The sequence below is a fragment of the Dendrobium catenatum genome, unplaced genomic scaffold, assembly GCF_001605985.2.
Source record: "Dendrobium catenatum unplaced genomic scaffold, ASM160598v2 fragScaff_scaffold_1056, whole genome shotgun sequence".
Lineage (NCBI taxonomy): Eukaryota > Viridiplantae > Streptophyta > Magnoliopsida > Asparagales > Orchidaceae > Dendrobium > Dendrobium catenatum.
The window spans coordinates 7438167-7450303 of NW_021319518.1; the positions used below are offsets into that span (position 1 = coordinate 7438167).

The 12137-nt window shown below is 34.0% G+C and overlaps 1 protein-coding gene across 1 annotated transcript; it reads left to right on the forward strand.

Moving 5' to 3' along the window:
- The first annotated feature begins 3222 nt into the window (after window positions 1-3222).
- On the forward strand, window positions 3223-5133 carry LOC110104650 (probable transcription factor At3g04930). Its single transcript, XM_020833843.2, has one exon. It carries the CDS (start codon window positions 3382-3384, stop codon window positions 4660-4662), a length of 1281 nt encoding a protein of 426 aa, XP_020689502.1. The 5' UTR covers window positions 3223-3381; the 3' UTR covers window positions 4663-5133.
- The last annotated feature ends 7004 nt before the right edge of the window (window positions 5134-12137 follow it).

A 12137-nucleotide genomic window follows, 5' to 3' on the forward strand; every position in this document is an offset into this window, starting at 1 on the left:
CCTCCAACATATAACATAAATATTCATGTAAAGTTTAACAGAATTAACATATATGAATAATATTAAACATGAACATCAACACATGTTTACTACTTTAGAGGATGATACAAGTAAAATTCAACTGCACATTGAATATTTACCATTTAAAAAACCATTTATAAGGAGTCTTTAAAATGCCATTTTAGGATTTTTTATGAATTACAACCAGTACCAGAACCACCATTTTTATTAAAAAAAATTATATAAATGAAACTAGCCAGTGATATATTGATTCCTTATAGTAATATAGCCCATTATAGCATACTGACAATTTCATAGTGAAAGATTTGTAATGATTCTCATTACAAATATATTTTAATTCCTAACTTCTCGCAAAAATACTAGAATTGAAATAAAAAATAGGAAATCGGGAGCCTACCTCAAGTAGAACGAATCTCCTAACTAGCTTGATTCTCAACTCCCCTCCTTTCTCTCTCCTTTTTTCCTCTTCTTCTTCTCCTTTCCTACACTAGTAAGTTAAGGGGTGAGTAAAATGAAATGGATTGGAATATTATATATATAAAATAATATTTTAGTGGCTAGCACTACTGCTCTATATGTAGCACTGTGATGCTTGCTTGAAACATTCTAAATTTCCTCAAACATCTTCAAGTATAGAGCTCAATGACATGGTGCTCTATATTAGGATTACAACACAACTAAAAATTCTCCCCCAAATAAAGAGTGAGAATCGCATCGCCACGATGCTTCTATAGATATTTTTTATGTTTCTATTAAACTTTTCCACCTCAATTCTAGACCTTTAAATGACAAATGAAGACACACAAAGGTAAGGACAAAAATCTTACTAGATCCTATAGCAGAGGATATCATAAAACGACCCTCTAGCATCATTGCATCGCTCAATCTAGAATACACAATACAAGGAGGGCAACGCCGGAGCGTTTACTAACATAGTGTTGTTGTGCCCCCATGATAATATTTATACATGCTAGAAAACATAGAAGGTTCTTATTAGTTTAAAAATATATAATTTATCTATTATAAAATAGGATCATTACACATATTTACACCAATCCTTAAAAATTCATCATGTCCACTATCACTATAATGCCCCAACCTAGCTAGGACATGCTCATAAGGAAGTCTTTTTCGCATTACCTATTTATATATTTTCATGTGTTCCATTTATTATAACTTTTATTGCATGTACTAGGGATAATGTGTGACTCAATTATGAAGGGGGGATTTTTCTTTCACTTTTATAGTTTGTATTTGTATTCATATTTTTTCAGCTATGGGTATTTAATTAGAGGATAAAAATGATTATTTCTTCCATTTAGATATTGGGGCATAATAATGTGCTAGTTCACAAACATTTTTGTGTGGGACACATAAAATTGGTTGATGTAATCATAATCTAGATGGTTAGTTTCTTTAATAAAGTTGGTGTTGGAATCCATGCGCTCCTAAATGTAATGTTACCACCTTTTGAATCTATCAATCTAATCATTATGTCCCTAGACATGCTCATAACAACCTACAAAGTCTTCACCATCGAATACAAAATAATGATGGGGGCCTCTTCATCGCTAATGTATCTAGTAAATCCTTCTCCTACCTAGGTGCTTCTACGAGGTCTAATATGCTATATGTTTATCTTTATAAGTACATATTTTGGGAACATCACTTATTTTGAAGCACTTATTGAGATGCTAGCTTACATGCAAAATCCATAAATAAGAGCAGGGGTAGCCTAGTCCTACCTTGTTGCATTTCATTTATGCGCGATATTGGAGTGAAGGAGCTTACCCTATCAATATTCATATGTTATTAAATAGCATCGTTGACCATAATGTGTTCATATGTGATGTCACTCAAATGCTAGTTCAGTAATAGGCGAGTATAAATGAATATCTGTCATGCTATGAAAGTGGTAGTAAGACCCTAAACCAAAAACTGTTGTTCATAATGTTATCACCTCTCTTCAATCTTGTCCCTAGCACTATAAGGCAATGAATGATTTCTTCATAGATGAGTTCCTCCCTTAGAAAGTTTGAGCACAGATTATTTGATATATCAACCAACTCTTTCAGATCAAGTAGTTGGTCCCTTTATTTCTTTATTAGCACCTTGTGCCACATCATAAATATATGGTTGAGAGACATCAATTAGATATACATTTCCATTTAGATATTCAAAAATTATGTGGTAACAAACAAATTTACTTTAAGACCAATGTTTTAGATCATTACTTTTGTTTGAAATCTATAAAAATGTAACTACTACTTTAGCTACAACTTTTCTTGAATGATTTCATTGGCATCGATGCCAATGACAATGCCTAATATCACCAATGTTATCATTTTACAAATATATAAAGTTGAGAAAAAAGCTCCATTTTAACTACATGAAATATATAAACACAAATATTAGATTTGAGCACAAATAAAAGAAGAAGAAGATAAATTCATTAAAACAATTATGGAAGATATATATCACTGAATTATCTTTATAAAAGTATCAAACTTGCTAGAGAATTCACTCCTTCAATGCCCCAATCAATTTTCTATGATAATAATATAGTGCAAGAACTATTGACTTATTGACCACTAATCATTAAAAAATTTCTAAAGATAACATACCAACAAATACTAAAATTTTTATACAAGGAAATATTACCATATAATAATAAAGTGACGCTTAATTTTGTATGAATTGAGGATGGCAAGTATAGCATATTTACAAAATATGAAAGCCCATAGCAATGCGCCCATAAATAATACTTTCAATAGTGTAAAAATAATCCATTAACATACATTGCATCAAATATGATAGAATATGTATATATATATAATTTTTTTATCTCCAATCTTCTTATATGGGCAAAGTGGTAATTATAATTTTAATTTTCACAAATATATCTATTAAATATGAAATTATTTAGTAAGTCAACTATGCTTGAAAAAATATCATATATATATATCTTTTTTAAAAAAATTTCTAAAATAAGGATTTGCTATTCACTGTATTTTTCGCGCAATAAATTTAATTATAATATTCCAATAATAATAGATAATTAATTTTAATTTTGACCTTTTTGGGGATCTCCACGGATGTAATTCCTACTAGTCCGAATGATTTCAATCAAACGGATAAAATTGATTGGATGCCGCTGATAGTTTCTGTGCATCGGCTCGGGTCTAGCGGGCCACTCATCGGCTCGGCTTCTAAACCCTAATCTTAAATAAAACGCCAATTCCGCCGTTTTGGTTGCGATCCACTATCGATTACGAACCAGGGGAGCAGTGCGGACGGCGCGGTTCGGAGAAGGCGAGGTGCCGTCTTGGGAGCATTAGAGATCGAGAGAGGTAGCAAGCGATGCCGCCGGTGGAGGAAGAAGAACGAGGCGTCTTTGAGCAAGACGACGAACTTGATGACAGTGATGGAGATGACAGCGACATGGAAGACGACCTGGATGATGATGAGGAAGAGTTTCCCGATGTGTCACCGCCGCCGCACTCTCAGCCGCCGTTTCGTCCTAAAGAAGAATCCAATTCTCCCATCACTTTCCTCAACCCTAACCCTAACCATGCCGCCGCGTCAACGCGAACAGCCCCTCAGAACGGGTCGATTAAGGCTGTCCCCATCTCGCAAAACGATGTTTTTACTCCTCCACCTGCGCATATCGTGTCAGCGGCTGAGGAATCCCGGCGCGTGGCGTCGGCGGCTTCGGTGGACGATTCCCGGAGGCTGTTCCAGCGGCTTTGGACTGACGAGGATGAGATCACAATTCTGCAAGGGTTCTTAGAGTTCACAACACAGCGGGGGACGACCCACGCATCTCACCAATACGACACCGGTCCTTTCTACGAGCAGATCAAGAAGCAGTTACAGCTGGAGTTCAACAAAAATCAGCTCATCGAGAAACTCCGTCGTCTGAAGAAGAAGTATCGGAACGTCGTCAACCGCATGGTTTCGGGCAAGGAATTTGCCTTTAAGAGCGCCCACGAGCAAGCCACCTTTGAGATCTCCAGGAAGATCTGGAGTGCCAGCATCAAGCGCAGCAGAGACAGCGAAGATGATGAGTTCACACCCAATCCTTCATCTGCTGTTGTGGAATTTGATTCTGGATTTGGTGTTGGCACTATTGCAGCTGATGGCTCCCTGAGCTCAGATAGGAAACTATCAAGGTCTTCGAAAAGAAGAATAAGGATTAGGAATTCTGAACAAGAGGCTGCTGCTGCAGCAGCGGCCGCGGCAGCGGCCGCCGCTGCTGCGGCTGCTGGGGTGGCTGTGGAGGTTCCGATAGCTGCACCGCCGGATCCACCATTTTCTGTTCCAATTCCAAGCATTATTGAGGAAACTGTGAAGAGTTGCTTATCGCCGTTATTTAAGGAGCTCCTGCAGTCTGCAATGGCTGGGCCTCAGGGAGGGCTCATACCTGGGATTGGATGCCTTGGTGGTGGTGGTTTACTTGGGATGAATCCTTTGCAATTGGGAATTGGAAATTTGCAAGGGAATCTCCCAGTTGATGAGAAGTGGAGAAATCAGAACATTCTTGAGCTAGAGGTGTACCTTAAACGGATAGAGCTCATGCGGGATCAGATAAAGTTGACTTTGGACGAGCTCAAGTCATCAACGCCATCTGCTGGTGATTGATTGGAGAAATTCTAACCTTTGTTTGATAAGTGAACCCTACCTTCATTTGCTGCTCTTGTTAGTTTCAATAATCTACCTATTGAGACAATAAAAATATTCTGACGTAGCTTTCTCCATGTTATTTAAATCCTGCTTGGTCGTAATTGTCTTTTGATAGGGTGACCCAGAAAATGGTTGGAAGATGGAAGATTGTGCTTCTCTACAATTTGAAACCATCTCTATTTTTTGCATATAATTATTGTGCATATTTTTCTTTTGATACGGCATTAGGGATATTCAGGCTGTAATGGATGGCACATAAACAGTTTTAAGCACTTACTCCAACCCTCTTCAGGTTCTATGAGAGGGCAGGAGACAGTTTACACTTGTGCATTTATTTGCTCATATGTTTGATTTGCTTTATATGTTTGGGCCTATATAGCCTAACTTGATCGGTATAATTTCATATATAATGTCTCAAAATTTAGGATATCCTTATATATCTGATGTGCTTTCATAAGTTTGTGGTCCTGTGGAGATGATGATGATTTTATTCTAGTTCTTCTGCCAACATTGATTATTGAATATTAAATTTGCAAGTAATGCACTTCTATTATTCACTCAAGATTTATTGACCGCTATTATGTATGTTTTTTTTTTCATTATATTTATGTGGATACTCTTGATAGGAATAATCTCCACTATGTTGTACTGACACTTCTCCTCAAATAGACGTATAGTGTCTGATACGTATCTGACAAGACATTCGTCCGAAACACCTCTGACATGTGTCAGACACGTCGAAAATGTGTATGATTAAAAAAATATTAAATATAAATTTGACACAAGTGTCTTAAATATTTTATAATTTTTTTTAAATTAAAATTTTTATTTATTTAAAATACAAAGACTAAATTTTTTATTTTCTCTCCACAACACCAAATAAATCGCCCGCACTCAATACCTCGTTCATGAAATATTCTCATTTTCATTTCTCTCTGGCGGGTCACGACTTTGGTTTCACAATAATACCTGATAAAAAAATTTAGTCATCTCAACATTGATGTCATTAGAACATCGACATTTCAAAACCACCTCAACATCAAAGTTTGACATTGTCTTGACTTTGATGCTAGACGCTAGTAATTTTAACAGGGCCAATTTGATAGCTCATATTTGTCCGATGTCATCTTAACATTGACGACCAACATCCTCTTAACATTGACGACAGATGCCCTCTCGACATCAGCGCCTGATACATACTGCATAACATTGCCCGACTCTCGATAGCACTGTCGTCTCCTCTCTCGATGCCTGATACAAGGCATTGATTCCAAGCTCTCGACATTTTAATATTAATAATTTTAATCACAAATTCTAGTTAAATACTTATTTTTTCTAAATTATTTTTAATATTATACTTATTCAATTTTTATACACTATTTAAAATATATAAAAAAACTATAATATTGTGTACAACCCATGTCCGTTTCGTATTTTTTCAATAATTGATGTATCCTGTGTCCGTGTCATGTCGTATCCATGTCGCTGTGTTTGTGTTTGTGCATCATAGATTCTCCAAACTGATGTAGTGCTTGTTTTGATGGTAGTTCCTGTTTAATTGTTATATTTTCTCAAACAGGGAGCCAAAATATGGATTATAAGCATTTGTAAAATTCTTACAGTTTGTATTTGGCCATGAGAATTGTGTTTTACGCCCATTTAAATCAACAAATTTTCAACAACATATCTGTATAAAGATGTGCTGTATCCTATCATTTTTTTTCTACATTACACTCCTCTGCAAGATAAGCAAATACGTTCAAGATCTGTTGACTTTTTTTTTTTTTTTTTTTTGGAAGCATTTCTCTGCCTCTATAGGTTAGATTTCCTATTACAAATTTCTCTTAAGAATTATTCCATCAAAATCCATCAAACATACAACACAATAGCTGCAACATCCTTAAATGTGTGAATTCACATGAACATAAATCTGCAAGAATAAAACCTTGTTTGGTATAAAAATTCAAATCTACTCCAATTATTATAGTTACCACTCCGCGTGTTGTTATCCCAGCCAAACAAACGATATTGTTTGCATAGGGTTAAGTTTTTCTAAATCAGTTTGGAAGAATTAATCCTGCCTATCCAAAATAAATTGGATTGTTGAATCAATAATTGCAGTTATTGTGGTCATTGGAGAGGATCTAGTTAAATTTGAAATGATCCTGATCCTTCGACTACATTGCTCTAGGTTTTTTTCCTTCCATATAAATTAAACTCTCTTTAATGAACTTCTTGTTGCGAGTGAATGCTTTTTGAGCTAGTATGGGTTGTGACGAAATTCTTGCTGGATATCCTATAAGAAAGTACTTGTTTAAGCTCTTCCTTATCCCCCATCTAAATATGTTTCCTATATAATCTGTAGTCAACCTCATAAAATTATTTTGTAAGCTTATAATTAAAGTCTAGAATGGATTATAAGATGCTTTAGGACTTTTTTGATGCTTTTTAATTAATCTATCAGTTAATTAAAATTATCTCGAGCATTTTTCACATTGTAGATGACTCACTCTTTCTGTTTTTTCCTCTTTCTTGTTATGGATATGAAATTCTCTTTGTTTTGAGTCTTCCTGCATTGAGTAGCAAGCCGACTGCTGGATCCTTCTCCTGGCTTGCTTAAAAATGGCAATCTGAATTATTTTATTATGCTGGATAGAAAGCATTCTCATTACTTTTTACTGGACAACATCTAGTTGTTGTTCCAACCCTTATTTTCTGTAGAAAAAAAAAAGTTCATGAATAAATGCAACTGCAAGTTACAATACAAGCGATAGTAGCAACAAGTAACTATACAAGCAAAGAGCAGCTGCTTAAGTTTCTAAGTGGCTATGCTAGTGAGCTTGTATCCTACAATGCTATCTTTGTTGGCTACTGCTTGCCGCATTTGCTACAATAATTGTGCCAACGGTTGAGAGAAAAAATAGAAGATGAAAGTTTTTGAGAACATTTTTTTTATTGAATTTCATCTTAGGGTTCCATCGTATTTATAGGTATGATTATAGTAGGAATTTAACTAAAAACATTCCTTATCCATCTTAAATTGATTCTACAATAGAAGAAAGTAAATTCATAAATAAATTCCTCAATATAATGAACCATATATATAATAACAAAGTAGGTTGTTTCAATTTATTAGATAATTACAATATATGCTCTTATTCCAAATTTTAAAATTAAAAATAAACTTATCCAAAATAATTTAAAATTCATCAATATGCTATTGTAATCTTGATTTTGATCCAATGTTCTAGACTCTTTGCCTCTAGCCTTTGATTGACAACTCATCTTCGATGGTAGACGCTTTCTTTTTGTTTTCAATGATGTGATATAAAAACTAAAAATACTAGCAATTTTCATTAATAAATTAGATTTTAAAACTCATGAACATGATCCTTTTGATATTTTCATGATGTTTGTTATATGAAGGTGCATTGTGTAATCCTGCCAACAACAACTACTACATCAAGCCTTTGTCCCACTACGTGGGGTCGGCTATATGAATCCTTTTTCTCCATTGTGTCCTATTGAAATTTAAATTCTCATTTAAATCTAATAAAGAAAGATCATGTCTAATATTTTCTAACTAGGTCTTTTTAGGTTTATCTCTACCTTTCTTAACATAAGTTAAATCTAATATCTCTACTTTCCTAACCGGGTCATCGGAAGGCCGCCGTTTTATGTGCCATACATGTCAATAATGTAAAAATAACTTATGCGCTAGAACCCATAGGCGCATAGTTTCTATACTATTTGTATGGTAAGGTAAAACAAAACAAAATAGTATGTTATGTGCTATATATATATATATATATATATATATAGCATGTGGCACACACTAGATTGTTTTCTTACCTAATTTTTTGGGTGGTTTAATTTATTTATTTAAGTTACTTGTATGATTAAGAAAAATATTATAGAGTTTGGATAGCATAATGAGAGTATTTTAATTACAAAATTCAACTCTTATGCAAATGTTTTCGCTTTGCTATCTAATTGAAGGACATGACAAGTTAGGTAGAGGTATTTATCTTCCTTTAAATGTAGGATTTTATCTTGCAATATTCAGGTGTTGTACGGCAGTCCATTAGGTGGAGCTTATAGAATCGCTACATAGCTACCTTATTATTGGCGCCTCTGATTAGAGATGTCTTTGCCTTTATTTTAGTTTAATGTGTTTTTCTCCTTTCTCTCTTTTATCCAAAAAAAAAAAAAAGAGAAATGCTCTTTTTCATATAATACTTGCCTTATAATAATCATCTTCATTTTTTTTGAGTTATCTAAATATTCACTAATCTCCCAAAGCTTTTCCTCTGGTTGAAGTGAGTGGCCTCTTCTTACATGCTCTTTTTTTTACTATCAAATTTTTGGATATAAGGCTAAGGAAACACTTTTGATAGTGAAATATATTCAAATATGATAGATTGAAATATTGCATCTTTTTTATGGATTAGTGCATATTGTGCTAAGATTTAATTTAATGATGATTGCTATTGCTCATAACATTCATCAATCTACTTACCTTTCTCTTTTCAACTTCATTTGAAATTTTACCTTTTTGCCATTAAAACTATACTTTTGAATTTCTAAACTAAGGGGTTGGATGAAGGATGATTTTTGAATGTTTAGTTTTGAATCAATGAGGTTTGATTTTAAGATTGAGAGCTAATTCATTCAGGTCAAGAGTTGGTATTTAGTCATGTTTATTTCAAGTTCATTGAAATTATTTTCTACTCTTTTTGCTTCACCTCTATATTCTGAAAATTTAATGGCTTTTACCTGAATAATTCAATGTCATGAACTCTTATGATTCCGTTATGAAATTTATATAATATTAGTAAGTTGCATGGATTTTGATGTATATTTTTAATGTATTAATACTATATTATATTCTATTTATATGATATTAATTGTTATTTTTAGGATTAAGGTAATTTTGTTTTTATTGTTAAATTTTTGATAAAGTATTCATGAATTCTTAGTGTTTCACGTTATTTTAAAAATACTATGTCGCTTTACTCTCTACACTATGCTCTATAGCTATATGGGCCCTTTGCATTATGATACATGATTATTGATTAATAAATATGCTTCACATGATCTTAAACGCTCTTTGATCGCTTTGATTTTGGTGTTATATATCTTGATTATCATGATTCTATACATTGATAGATTTGGTGGTAGTGTGTTAAAGATTGATTGTATAGCTTGTTCTTCAATCAACTTTTACATTTGCTGTTTACTTTTTTATCCATAAGATAGATAGACGGTGGATTTTCATTTATTCTTCAATAGGGCATACTAACATCAATATAAATTTCTAGTTTGCATCTACCAGCTTGCTCTTGAATTACTATGTATGCCATCTATAGTTTTTTCAATGGAAAGATTTTTCCTTCATATGTGAGCAAATGTTGATGAGTTCATTGATGTTGGCATACTTATCGTGAAGGTTTGAGCTACCAAGATGGCTAATTGCCAGTGGAACCACCTTGCATATCATCTCATTGATATAATCCTTGGTGATTGCAAACTTCATGCAACACTAATGGCGAGTCTTAATCTCTAGCTACTTTTGAATTTAACTGAAGGGGGTATTGGGGGGTGGCTTATGTTGTCTAACCCTAATTTATGCACCAAGTTGACATAAGTGAAATTATTCTAGTTTTTGTGGGTTGGCACTTTGTCTACTACCTCCAATGGATGGCCCTTGCCTAGTTGATATAGGGGGTTGCTGTTTGTAGCTAGTTCCTGAGTCCGTCGCTGGTTTGCCTTTTTATCTGGTTTGGTCCCTCTCTTTGTCTTTTGTTGATCTGGCGTTGTACTTACCCTTTTATTGAATGAAGTTTTTTTTTTTTTTTTATCACAAAAAATGAAATTATTCTAGTTGTCGATATTGATGATGGCATTGATCCTCTCTTTTTTGATCTCCGTTCTAGAGATGAACAACTTCTCTCATGTATCTATATTTGAGAATGATTGTGCTACTTTAACCTTCTGAAATGCCTTTAAAGATAGAGATGGATCCAACTTGTCGATTAGATTTAGCATGGCGTTGTCACCATAATGCCAATTTTTTTCCATATTTTTCTATCCGCAAAGAGTCAATTGGGCTGCTTTCAACATTTTTCTCATTTGGCCAACTATCTAATAATGATCATTTATCTTTGTTGGTGCATTGCTTTTGAGAGTAAGGGCCAACACAGATTTTCATTTCTTCTTCTTTTGGAGAAAGGAGATTGTTGTCGAATGATTTATGCGTTTTCCTTTTACTACCTTTGCTCTCTTCATACTGTTTGCCCGGCTTGATTGATTAGTGATCAAGATTAGGCATAATTCATTTGCAATATGAAAATAAATGACATGAGGTGACTTAACAGATACTTGCTCCTTCAAAATTATTATTAATGTTATCGCTTGATGATGTAACTTCATACTTTTGCGCAAAATTGTTCTCGGCATTGCCTCTTATTGTGCCATTTCTTTTAGGATGTTCTATATACTTCATCAAGTAGAATTCTCAACATTTTAGCTACTTGAACTTCCTGTAAATTACCTTTTGATGGTCATTCTTCTTTAGATTGGCATTTTGCCACCCCAAATAGCCATACAAGGCAAAAGAAACCTTCAGATGGTCGATCCATGTTTCCAGTTTCTTAAAATCAGCTGCCCATCAGATGTGGAAATCTGCACTTTGTTTTGTACGTTAAGTGTTTGCACTTTGCACCCTTCCTTTATGAATTATAACCTTTTCCTCATATTTATCCTCTCCAGTCATTTTGTATTTAACATTGAAGGTTGAAAGCAACATAGCCTCTACTTGTAACCATAGTTGTTTGCATCCTTATCCGCTCCATCGTGGTGGCCATTTGCATCATCAATCTTGACAATTAGTAGGTTCTAAATGATATGGAATAGTTGTTAGCTGTTTATTGACTTTCTTCATCTCTTTTTGGCTAGTCTCTTTCTTATCTTCTGTTGCATCTCTAAGACATGGCAAGTCTCCAAGACAAGAAACTACTCTCTGATGATATTTTTATTCCCTCATTTTGTTTTTATCATATATTACGGAATGATTTTCTATAGCCAACTTAATCCGTTACGAACTTCTTTAACTTTATTCTGTAAGCTCATAATAAGAGGTTAGAATGGGTTGATAAATATTTTCAAAAAATTTTAGAGGTTCTGTATTGATCTATATCAGGTAATTAGATGTACCTAGAGCATTATTTTGCCGCGTGGATGTCTCCACCACTCAATTTTTTTTTGCCTTTTTTTATTGTAGACAATAAAATTTCTCTCCATTTCTCCGGACTCCAGAATTTGCAGCAAACACCTCAATTCCTCACCATTCTTCCATCTGATCAGCTTAAGGGCAACCGCCTTTTTAATATTAACCCGGATAGTGATATGGCTCTTGAAATACTTGGTAATTT